The sequence below is a fragment of the Rhinolophus hipposideros genome (assembly GCF_964194185.1).
Source record: "Rhinolophus hipposideros genome assembly, chromosome: 10".
NCBI lineage: Eukaryota > Metazoa > Chordata > Mammalia > Chiroptera > Rhinolophidae > Rhinolophus > Rhinolophus hipposideros.
In genome coordinates, this window is record NC_138056.1 from 44,662,291 (window position 1) to 44,674,809 (window position 12,519).

At 37.2% G+C, this 12,519-nt stretch overlaps 1 protein-coding gene across 1 annotated transcript in view; it reads right to left on the minus strand.

Moving 5' to 3' along the window:
• Window positions 1-210: 210 nt before the first annotated feature.
• LOC308503404 (E3 ubiquitin-protein ligase TRIM22-like) overlaps window positions 211-12,519 on the minus strand; it is a 39,280-nt gene continuing 26,971 nt past the window's right edge. The window contains exons 8-13 of the mRNA XM_081062706.1: window positions 12,127-12,222; window positions 11,255-11,485; window positions 4,989-5,011; window positions 3,629-3,729; window positions 3,320-3,346; window positions 211-3,050 (exon numbers count right to left, since the gene is read on the minus strand). Of these exons, the coding sequence (XP_080918832.1) occupies window positions 2,455-3,050; window positions 3,320-3,346; window positions 3,629-3,729; window positions 4,989-5,011; window positions 11,255-11,485; window positions 12,127-12,222 (1,074 nt within the window). The 3' untranslated portion in view covers window positions 211-2,454. The remainder of the gene's footprint in view (window positions 3,051-3,319; window positions 3,347-3,628; window positions 3,730-4,988; window positions 5,012-11,254; window positions 11,486-12,126; window positions 12,223-12,519) is intronic.

Genomic DNA, 12,519 nt, shown 5'->3' on the forward strand with positions numbered 1-12,519 from the left:
ATATGTGGAGGCAACCTTGGTGTCCGTCGATGGATGAATGGATAAAAAGGAGGTGGTACATATATACAATAGAATATTGCTGTGACAGAATGGATGGACCTGGAAAGAATTGTGCTGAGTGAAGTATGTCAGACAGCAAAAAACAGATACAATGTCATTTCACTTATATGTGGAATCTAAAGAACAAAACAAACAAAACAGAAACAAATTCATAGATACGAAGAACATTTTTTTTTAAATTAAATTTATTGGGGTGACAATTGTTAGTAAATTTACATAGATTTCAGGTGTACAATTCTGTATTACATCGTCTATAAATCCCATTGTGTGTTCACCACCCAGAGTCAGTTCTCCTTCCATCACCATATATTTGATCCCCTTTACCCTCATCACCCACCCCCCACTCCCTTACCCTCTGGTAACCACTAAATTATTGTCTGTGTCTATGAGTTTTTCTTTCTCATTTGTTTGTCTTGTTCTTTTTGGTTTATATACCACATATCAGTGAAATCATAGGGTTCTCTGCTTTTTCTGTCTGACTTGTTTCACTTAGCATTATACTCTCAAGATCCAACGGAGAACATTTTGATGGTTGCCAGATGGGAGGGGGTTGAGAATGGGTAAAAAGGGGGACGGGATTAAGAAGTACTAATTGTTTGTTACACAGTAGTCATGGGGATGTCGGGTATAGCATAAGGAATAAAGTCAATTATATTTTAATAACTAGGTATGTTGTCAGGTGGGTACTAGATTTATTGAGGTAATAGATGGGAGGGGATTTGGGGACAGGGTGAAAAGGGTGACGGCATTAAGAAGTACAAATTGGTAGTTACAAAATAGTCACAGGGATGTAAAGTAAAGCACAGAGAATATAGTCAATAACATGGTAATACCTATGTATAGTGCCAGGTGGGTACTAGACTAGTCAGAGGGATCACTTCTTAAATTATATAAATGTCTAACCACTATGCTGTACACCTGAAATTAATATAAAATAATATTGACTGTCAACTGTAATTTTTCAATTACAGTTGGAATAAGAAGTTCAAATTTCAAGGTATAAAACAAGTAAATCATAGGGATGTAATATACACCATGGGGAATATAATCAATAATATTGTGATTATTATCAGATGGTTGCTGGACTTATGGTGATCACTTTTTTGAGTATGTAAATGTTGAATAACTATTGTGTACACCTGAAACTAATATAATATTTTATGCTAGCTGTATTTTATTTAAAATCTTTTTGAAAAAATGAATTCAAAAGCAAAAGAAATAATGCATCAACATTTAATCTAGACATCTCAGTGAGTACAGCTTTTCTGCACATAAATGGATTTGAGATGTTTCTTAGACAAATCATTGCTATTTAGAGGAAAACTAAGGGTAAATTTGGCACAAATGGAGCAGCTCTGTGTCAGGTTAACTTGACACACAAAGGCTTGGGAATGCATGACTTTGCATATCAACTTTTCAAACTGAACTTTGGAACAACAGCACCAAAATCACCTTTCATATGCCAAATACAGACTTTTGTATATCAGCCATTGAGCTATTGCAAGCTTTCACTTGGGAAAGCTGCTTACCTCGAGTGGTTTCATTCTGTAGCACTATATCTTTGTATTTGCTGCACTGTTTATTTGGGCAAATATTTCTAGATTTTCCATCTTAAGGGAGTTGAAAAATGAGACTTGAGCAGAATCATTTACTGTTCCTCTCAAGGGCACAAATCTGTTGTATAGGACACTGACAGAGCTTATCCTTTTCAGTAGTCATAAGAGCAAATATTTATTATATTGTGCAGGACACTTAAGAAGGTACTTTACGTTGAATGACAGTTGTAGACAATGATCTTAAGAGTTAGGTACAGTTTTAAATCTCAATTTCTATTTTGGGAAAAAGAAACTCAGAATTTATTCATCATTACACAGCTTATAAAGGATAAGATAGGATTTGAACGTAAACACTTTGAACACAGCATATTCACTCTGGGTACACATATTATTTTTGTTTTTCTTTCCTTGACTCTCCAATGAACACTCTATACCCTGGGCAACAAACAGACATACACTGAAAGACTCCGTAGTTGTTGGTGGTGGATAGGGATTATTATGAACTATCCTAGGACTGTGGATGGTGGCAGACAGGTTTTGCCATGTCTCATCAAGTCAGTGATAAAGAAAAATATGGATAAATGAAAGTGCAAAGCTCTTATACCAATACAGCTCTGTCTTTAGGAGGGACTCTGATGTCTTTCTTTGAGAAAACAAAAGTGGGTAAATAAGCCCCTCTCCTAATTCAAACCAGAAACAGTATACATCCCAAGGATGAGTAAAAGTTCTAAAGAAAAACAGCAAGAAAGAGCTGCTATGAATGGTACAGATGAGCTCAGGTGCAGGAGATGACACTTAGGATAAGAGGCTCTACAACCGGGTGAGGGCCTGAGAAGGTTCAGGAGTTTGGCTGGCACAGAGTCATGGGAGCTGGACAGTTCCAAGGATTGAAATATGGATAGGCATCCTGAGAAAAGCGACATTTAGAGAACTTGTAGATGAGTGACCCGTGGTTTGTGACATTAAAAAATGAGACAGTGCCTGCTTCATAGTCTAGGAAAACCCCAACACGACAGGGAGGAACAGCCATGGAAAGAGTCAAGACCTTGGGATCAGAGGTGGAAGAGTCCTCAAAGGCATTGTACTCAGATTCATTCTGTAATCCTACAACCCAGTAGCCATTTTCAGGTTTGAATCTGGAGTAAACGGTTTGATGATTTACAAGTGGGGTAAAAAGAAACCCAGAGCTCCTTTTTCTATTGAGGTCATTTGTGTTACTGTATACCCCCAGGATCCAGGCTATCTTCTGAGACACATCTACTTCCCAGTAATATTTCCCTGAGGAGAAATTTTGGCAACCCAAGACATCAAAAGCAAAAAAGGTGCTTGGATATACATTCTTAAAAATAAAACTGTTCCCAGCCGTCACTTGTCTGTGATCTTCAGAAACGACAACATCCGAAAAAGGGATGACTGGATTCAGCCTGAAGTCCACTATAGAAAAATTTACACAGTCAGGTGAATTATATAGGACATGTATGTTTTGTGACACTATAAGGAGGATATTGGGAATTGACTGGGAAGAACTGACTGGGAATTGATTGAGTTAATGCGTCAGAGATGAGTAGAACACTTAGGAACTCTTGTATACATGCATGTTTGGGAGGGACACATAAAACTAAGATCATGGGACCTAATAGTAACCACACTTCTGAAAAGAAATAAGAACATGGTGATTTGAAGACCCTGTAACTTCTTCTTACCCCAGTAGTTTTGGACTTCTGTCAGCTCTGAAATGACAAAAGTTTCATTGATGTTAGAAGAAAAGGAGGAAACACTGATACCTATCTTTTCCCTCTAACGGGGAGAAAGGAGGGGAGCCCTGTGAGGCTATCAACTGGTGAAGGAGAGGAAACCTTGCCATTCCCCCTTAGATATGATCAGATCTTCAGCATAGGGTATGTATCTCTCCCTGTCAGACCTACCTCCTGTCTTTTGTCCTCGCCTAGAAACAACATCCACTGCCTCATTTTGCTCTGATACTATAAGAACCCTCCCCTATCTCTCCTCACCTTTAAACTCTTGTAGTATCCTGCTCAGATCTGGAGCTCGGAATGCACTCTTTAGTTTCTTGGAAACAATTTTTGGCTTCTTCCAGGTCCAGCTCTCACTCCTAAAAAAGACAAAATTTGACCCCCCACACTTCTGACCTTGTGTCTCTACAAGACCACTGTCTCCCTCACCTTTCACTTCATTGATGCACTTGAATCCTTTTCATTGAAGAGCCTGAGGAAGGGAGAGGTGAGAGCCCTGAAAGTGCAACCAGAAGAAATGTCCTCATGTCTAACTTTCTATTTACCCTCTGTATGACCTTGGGAAGGTCTTCTCCTCAAAAGAGCTTATGTTCTTCCTTCTAAAATGGAAAAATAAACCCCATGCTCTCAAGCTCTTAAAAATAATACAATATTAGATAAAATAATGTACCTATAAAAGGTGTCTGATGCTTCTAAAAGAAAGTATTTGATACATGGAGAAGTCACTGCCATCTCACTGGTTCGTCCAGGGACGGGACAGAGACATGGGTTCCCAGACAGATTGTCATTCAGTGGAGAGGCTCTAAAACCTGGCTACTGAGAGTTTTAGGTTATCAAGTGTGGGGCTCCTGTACTGAAGTCTGAACAGTCTCCAAAGCCTTTCACCAGAGTACAGATGCTGAGAATAACATATGAGGTCACATTCTCTGGGGAAACATTACAAAATGTGGGAAAGGAGGTCCAAATTAATAGTGGTCTGATTATCATGTGCTTGGGAAATTCAGTGGGTAGGTAACTTTATCCAAGTGGGTAGGCAACTTTACCCAAAGAAAGGCATTTTTCCTACAAGCTGCTAAAGTATGTAAGCAAAAAGAGATTAATTATTGGCACCAGGACCAAAGCTACTATTCCCCAGACTTCAGCCTATTTTTATTTATTTATTTAGAAATCCAAAGAACACCACCTAGAAAGACTGTTCTTCCATCCTCAGGGAGGGAAGAAAATGTAAAGGAGATGCCGTCCTGGAATATTTGGGGGCCTGGCAGATAAAGAGAAACAATATCCTTCCTGTGACAAGACAGACACCTATAAAGTATTATAGAAATAAGCACTGAGGCAGAGACTAAGGTTTGACTAGAATGAATGAAGTCATGGAGGTCTGATACTACAACCCCTAATTTTTAATGCTTCTATTGATTCTAACTCTGTGACCTCCCACCACCCAAATTTCCTACCATTAAAAAGTTTCATCTGTGATCAGCAATTGGACACAATGTAATGCTCAAATTTCCCATGTCTGTCAATTTTAAAAGCCCAGATTGATTCCAAGATTACTCTTATAGCTATCATTCTGTCTTGACACACACAAAAAGGACCATACCTGATCTCGCATACATACCTTCTTATGACGTTAATCACATCCTGGGGAGAAAAGAAAAAACATGAGTCAAGTAGAAGGTTGCCAGATTGAGAAAATAAAATTGGCAGATTAAAATTTAATTTTGAATAATAACAAATATGTTTTAGAATTAGCATGACCACTACAATATTTGAGATACTCTACTATTGAAAAACAATGTGTCATTTATCTGAAATTCAAATTTAACTACACATCCATATTTGGTCTGGCAATCCTCAAAGGGGTGATAATCCCTCCTACCTTACAAAGTTTTATCACCTTCCTTCTCACACCCCTAGTATCTCTTGCTTGGGTGTGAATAAATAGATGGTCAGAATATGGCAGAGAAAATGTAGCGGTAAGACCCAGACCAACCATCCTAAAAGACTCATGTGAGGATGTAAGAAAAATGCTCCAAGGATCTGGAGATGGAACGTATTTAAAAGAAGAAAAGAGACCTACTATTTCTTTAATATACATTCATGACAAGACCTCCTTAACTTGTATGCTTTTATTTATTCTAGAGACAAATAAAGTTGAAATCTTCCATTTGTCAGACATCATTCCAGGCACTGGGGAATCAAAGATGAATAATTAATAATTATGGTCCTCAAGAAATATACTTTCTTTTGCTGCAGGAACAAGCAAACTAGCACTTGAAGCAAACATTTCTCTGACCTCCCTCTGCTCACTTTATATACCTCCTATACACTACTCATAGAGGGCCTCATCAATTTTGAAGTATGAAATAAGCTACAGGAACCAGCAGCAGAGAAGGCCTAAAATGCAACGTACTGTTTCCCAACTACTCACATTCCATTGTCTAGAATGGTATCAATACGGTATCAACCACTCTGTCATTGTCTCAAAACTATAGCTTACCCTGAATTCAAATATTATATTAATATAGGCCAATCTATATCCTCAACTTCTTTTGGCTATCTTCTTTTCCCCATCATACTAGTATTTGCCTTATGTTTTTAACAGAAATGTACCAATATATTTGGTTTCCCCCTCTCTATTCTAATCCCTTTATACCAAAAAAGACTTGGACACTAGTTAGATGACCGCCATCTCCTCACACTTTTTACCAAATTATTTCCAAAAAATGCTTTAATATAATACAATAGTTACCATAATATTATAATGGCTGATTTCCATCATACGTAAATTATAACAACATATATTAAAGATCTGAATTCAGATATAAACTATAAAACTTTTAGAAGACACCACAGGGAAAAAGCTTCATAATATGGGATTTGGTAATGATTTCATGGATAGGACACAGAAAGCATAGGCAATAAACAAAAAATTAATAAATTGGACCTCACCAAAATTAAAACTGTGAACCAAAGGACACCATGAAGAGACTGAACAGACAATACACAGAATGGAAGAAAATATTTGCAAATTTCATATCTGATAAGGCATTAATATCCAGAATATACAAAAACAAAACTTCTAAAACTCAACAACAAAAAATAAACAACGGAATTCAAAACATGAGGAAAGGATTTGAATAGTCATTTCTCCAAAGAAGATGTACAAAATGGCCAATAAACACATGAAGAGAAGCTCAACATTATTGGTCATTATGGAAATGCAAATCAAAACCACAATGAGATACCAATCTATATCACTTAGGATGGCAAAAAGAAAAAAAAAACCTCATGAAAAATAACAAGTATGGGTGAGGAGGATATGGAAAAACTAGAACCCTCACACTTTGCTTGTATGAATATAAAACGAAACTAAGGAAAAGTTTGGTGGATCCTCAGAAAGCTAAACAGTTACCATTATAATCCAGCAATTCCACTCTGAGGTATATATCCAAAAGAATTGAAAGCAGAGATTCAAACAGATATTTTTATGCCAATGTTCATTGCAGCATTATTCACAAGAGCCGAAAGGTGGAAACAAGCTGTGTCCAATAGATGAATAGAGAAACAAAATGTGGTATATACATACAATGGAATATTATTCAGCCATAAAAAGCAATTAAGTTCTGATACATGCTACAACATGAATGAACCTTGAAAATATTATGCTAAATAAAATAGGCCAGACATAAAAGGACCAACAATGTATGATTTCACTTATATTATAGAGGTACCTAGAATTAGGCAAATTCATATAGACAGAAAGTAGATTAGCAGTTACTAGAAACTGGGATGTGAAATGGTGAGTTACTGCTTAATGGTTACAGAGTATCTGTTGCGGAGATGAAAACATTATACAAATAGGTAGTGGTAATTTTTGCACAACATTGTGGATATAATTAATGCCCCTGAAGTATACACTTAAAATTTGTTAAAATGAGAAATTTTATGTTGTATTTTTCAAAATTTTAAAACATACACAATTGTTTAAAATTTTAATAATGTAATATAACAAGTATGATGGAATTTTATACATTAAATGAAAAATTATAGATGTGTTTTATATATTTATAAATGTGCTAAAAGAAATGGATGAGAACTCTTTCCTAGGGTGGAAGATCTAAACTCTCATGTAATATTCAAATCTACTTTCAAATCCAACATTTTTATCACTTTTATTCTTATCGGTCTAAAAGTAGAAACTCATAATTTGCTCAGCAAACAACAGATATATGATAAAATGGTCCATCACCAAAAAATAATCCAGATAACAGGGAAACTGTCATCTCAATTCCCAGTTGGCAAAGTTGTGGAGGGGAAAGACCAGAAGCCCATCACATATACCATGTTTCCCCAAAAATAAGACCTACCTCGAAAATAAGCCCCAGTTAAGATCGTCAGCCAGACGGACGCGTTTAGTACGTTATGACGATGTTCCAGAAGATGACATGACTGTATTTAAGTAAATGTAGATTGTTGTACAAGACATCCCCTGAAAATAAGCCTTAATGCGTCTTTTGGAGCAAAAATTAATATAAGACCCGGTCTTATTTTTGGGGAAACATGGTACCATAACAAGTTACAACTTGAAAATGAGTAACATAAACTCAAAGTGTTTGTTGATTGGCCCACATCGCTGCCCCAGATCTATCTCTGTCAGTAGTGGTCCATGACCCTACCTAAGAGGAAAACTGTAGATACTGTCCATTGTGTGACTCTACGTTTCCAATAGGTACAATTTTCTAGGTTGCATATTAAAGTATATATATCGCTTCATGGATGGAACAATCATGAGCCATCATTTCTCAGGATTATGATTTATCTTTCCCGAGTACTTCCTTAAAATGTTGTGATTTTGCTTTCTTACTGCCAATATATGAGCGAGTCACCAAAACTAGAGGTCTCTTCCAGTCCTACAAATTTTGAATCTCAAGTTTGTGTCCAAGAGTTTAGTTTATTTGTTAATATTTGGACATTATCACAGAGTTATTTCAAAATGGGCAATTGGTCCCTATCCCTAATCTGCATTGCAATGAACAGACATCTAAAATGTTGTTTTGTATTATACTCAGGTAGGAAGTTGGCCATTTGACATTTCTATGACTGGTTCCTCAGTCTCTAGCTCTTCCTCAGTCCCAATCATAAGTCATACTTTGCTTTCATCCTCTCTGGCTTTGTTGGCACTATGTTTAGCTTGGAGTAGAAAACCTGGATTTTGTTGCAAAATGGAGGAGTCTCTCCTTAGCAACGTTAGCTGAAATATCACAGTCCTATATCTCACTACCAAAAGCTAAACAAAACAACTATATGCAAAAGCATCAAGTATTCAAGCCTTATTAAAAACAAAGTCTGAATCTCAGTATAGAATAAGTGATTCTGTACTGAGCTCCCTCACTCCCACCTTCCATTTGTAGCCCAACAAATGCAGGAAATAATTTACAAATTACTCAGTTTTCTGTTTATTTCCAATGACCAAATACAAAATCAAAAAGGCTTGATAGAAAAGATGGGGGTAGACTGTGCCCAACAGAATAAATAAAATATTCAGTAATTTATCTGGGGCCAGGAATAACTGGTCTGAACTCAAATGACCACCTTAGTGTGCTATTTCTGAGCTTATACTTCTCCTGAGTTAGTGTCATTCTCAGATTTCACTTGGTTATCTCTGAATGACCAAGCATTATTTCTACCTGCCTACTTTTGAATGGCAAAAATGTCACATTCATAAACATGGAATAGAGAAAGATGAAGAGAAAATATAAGAATTGGTTAGATCATATGAGGAAAACTTGAAAAAGAAATGTAAGAAAAAGAAAAAGGAGGGGAAAATGAAAGAGATTTAAATGTCCAGATTGGAAAATAAGTACAGTTGTGTTTATTTACAGATGGCATGATCCATTATGTGGAAAATCTCAAGGAATACACACACACACACACACACACACACACACACACACACACATACTCACACACACACACACACAACTGAAAACTAACAAAAGAGTTTAGGAAAATGTGTGATACTAAATCAATATTAAAATCTATTGTGTTTTTGATATTAGTAATGTAAAACCCATACAAAATAGAAATTTATTTATAATAGAATCAAAAAGAATCATCTGAAATACTTAGAAATAAATTTAAGAAAATCAGTAAAGGACTTCTGAGCTAGAAACTACAAAATACTGCTGTTAGAATTTAGACTACTTAAACAAATTAAGAAATTTTATATTGTTAAGATAGCAGTACTCCTCAAATTATTGTTTAATTCCATGTTATTATGCCTATCAAAATCCCAGCAAGTCTTTAATAAAAGTTCACAAGATATCCAAAAAATTTCGTAGCAAATACAATGGACCTAGGACAGCGTTTCTCAGCGGTGGCACTACTGGCATACTGGCCCAGGTAATTCTTTGTCGTGGAGTCGGCCCTGTGCATTGCAGCAGCATCTTTTGCTACTAACCACTAGATGGCAGTAGAATTCGCCAAATCTTCCCTAAGGGGAGGTGGGTAAAATGGTCTCCATAGAGACCAACTAACTTGGAATAAAATTGTTTTGAAACAGAATTGTTTCAATTGTTTTTTTTCAAACAAGTTAGAAAAAGATACCAGATGTGGAAGATCATATGAGGAAATGACCAATTTCAAAATTTTTTATGAAGGCACAGTAATCAAATGCTGAGAATATCAGTGTAAGAACAAACACAGAAGTTCATGTAACAACTTGATAATCCAGAAATACATACTACACTTAGAGCAAATTGATTTTTGACAAAGATTCCAAAATAATTCAGTGGAGGAAGGGAGAGTCTTTTCAACAAATGTTGAACTGAATTTGTTAGTGGATTAACAACTTAATATATTTACTAAAAATCTTTGAAATGTATATGTATAATGGGTAGATTTTATATGTAATTTATACATCAAGAAATTTGTTTTAAGGCAGAAGTGAAGATCTAGCACAGGGGTGTCCCAAGTGCGGCCTGCGAGCCAACTGCGGCTCGCAATCGATTGTTAATTCGCCCACAGCGAATTCCAAAAAATATATTTAGTTTACTTAAATAAACCAGGTGAGGCAATACGTACTTCATCTCGAGTGAGTGGCCCGGCTGTTTGTGTATTTTACCGCATATGGCCCTTGGTGAAAACCATTTTAAAAAGTTTGGACACCCCTGATAGCAGATAGAAATTGGTTATTTCAGTATTGGAACCAAAGTTAAGAAATTCTTGTTTAGATAGTAAAGGAGAATGGCAAGAAGTCAAGTAGACAAATTCTGAAATTTCCTGAATTTCCCATAGCTTAAGATCACAGTCATGCAGTTAATTCCATGAAAAAAAATGTTTTTAACATTCATACTAGGCACAATTCCTCCATTAAGTCTGTACAGGTTTCTTCCCACAACCTTCTCTAGCTGATACAAACACACACACATACACACAAACACAGAAACACATATACATACTCCTACGTGCTCATCCCTCACCTCAGTATTACACAGTCTAGCACTGCATTAGCCTCCCCTCAACAAAACAGCAACAAATATCAAAATCAAACATAAACAGAGACTGGAGTGGTTTGTCTAAGCTTAGTGAAGGGATGGATGCCTTACAAGTGCCAGATCACAGAGAATTCCGGGAGCCTCTAAAGTATCTTGTCTCCAAATTTTTCAACAGCTTTTTATAGAATAAAAATAATGGGAATTCTCCTTGAAATTTGTACACTGAATTATTCCTATGATCCTTGAACTGAATGATAGAGAAGGGGTACTTGTGGGGTCAAAGACCTGTTAATGGGGCAGAAAGTGCAGGGATCCAAAGGAAAGGAAACTTTGTCTCTGTGTTTTCCCCAGAATCTCAAATGTAGGAACTTCTCAAAGGCCTTACCTGCAGCGTGTCTAGTGATGATCCCCATATCTGATGCTGGAGATCCAAGATGAGCTCGCTCATGTACTGCCTCTGCTGGGCCACCTGGTCTTTAGCCGCTGCCAGGTTATCTAGCACATTCACTTCATCTTCCTCCAGCTTTTGCAGCTCCTTCCTCTCCTCCCTGTCCAAGACGCCTCTCATTTCATCAAACCCTTTCAGAATCTTCTGTCTCTCAGTATGCACACAATGCTTTGGGAATGAGAAGAAAAAGACACAGTCAGTCTGTCTAGCTGAGGGCCTGCTTTTCATGGGCCTGAGAGCCAAACAAACCTATTTTCCTTAGGCAGTTCTCAGAGAGATGGGAATTGAAAGCAAGTAAGCAGTTCCTGGGAAAACCATTTTTCCTACTATTTTCCCTTTAGCTCCTTCCAAAGCAATTCATTCAAGTCTACTTCATCAAGGCCAACCAGGAGACACAATGTGATTCCCTGATGAAGTCTGAATTGCAGACACTTGTCCTGGATAGTCATGCCACACTGTATATGAAACTCTTCAACCTGTAACTCCTAAACAGGGAATCCTGGGCCTTCCTCAGTGTGTTTTCTGAAAGTATCAGAGCCTGAAACTTAATGACGGAAATGGGACATGGGATTCATTAGTCGTTTTTACATTGCTTCCCTCTATGCCTTTGCCTCCAAATAGTTTGTTTCACTTGGTGTACTCTCCAGCTCCCAGCCCTCAACAGGAGAGGGATAGAATGAGGACTAATCAAATGTCCTCTGGACTCACAAATTCTGAGGTAACAAGAAGGAAGGGGCTTTTTTGTGATTGGACCAAAGTGCTGCCCAATTTCCTGTCTCAGAACTTCCTCAGAAACAATCTCTTCCTACCTTCCAGGCAGCTCTCTCTTCACTGATGTTAGCTTCTAACTTCTCAGCTTCCTGCTCCTCGTCTGTCAGCTTCTTCAAAGTTTCCTGTAGCTTCTCCTGTGAGAAAGAAATCACCAAAGTGAAACTATGAACTTTCTCCGCACCTGAATATAGGATAAATAGGGAAGAAATGAGGCTCATCTCAGGAGAGACTAGAGTTCACAGAAATGATACTGGCAATTAGAACCGAGAACGTAGACAAAAATCTTTATCCCTGGGTGATGGAAGTTTCCATCCCTTTATGAAGGGTAGCCTGCACTTCTCTTCCTAGAGGAAGACCTGCTCCTGCAGCAAGAAAAGTCCTTTCCTTTCCCACATTTAACTAATCGTGTTCTGCAATCAGAACTCAGCTTG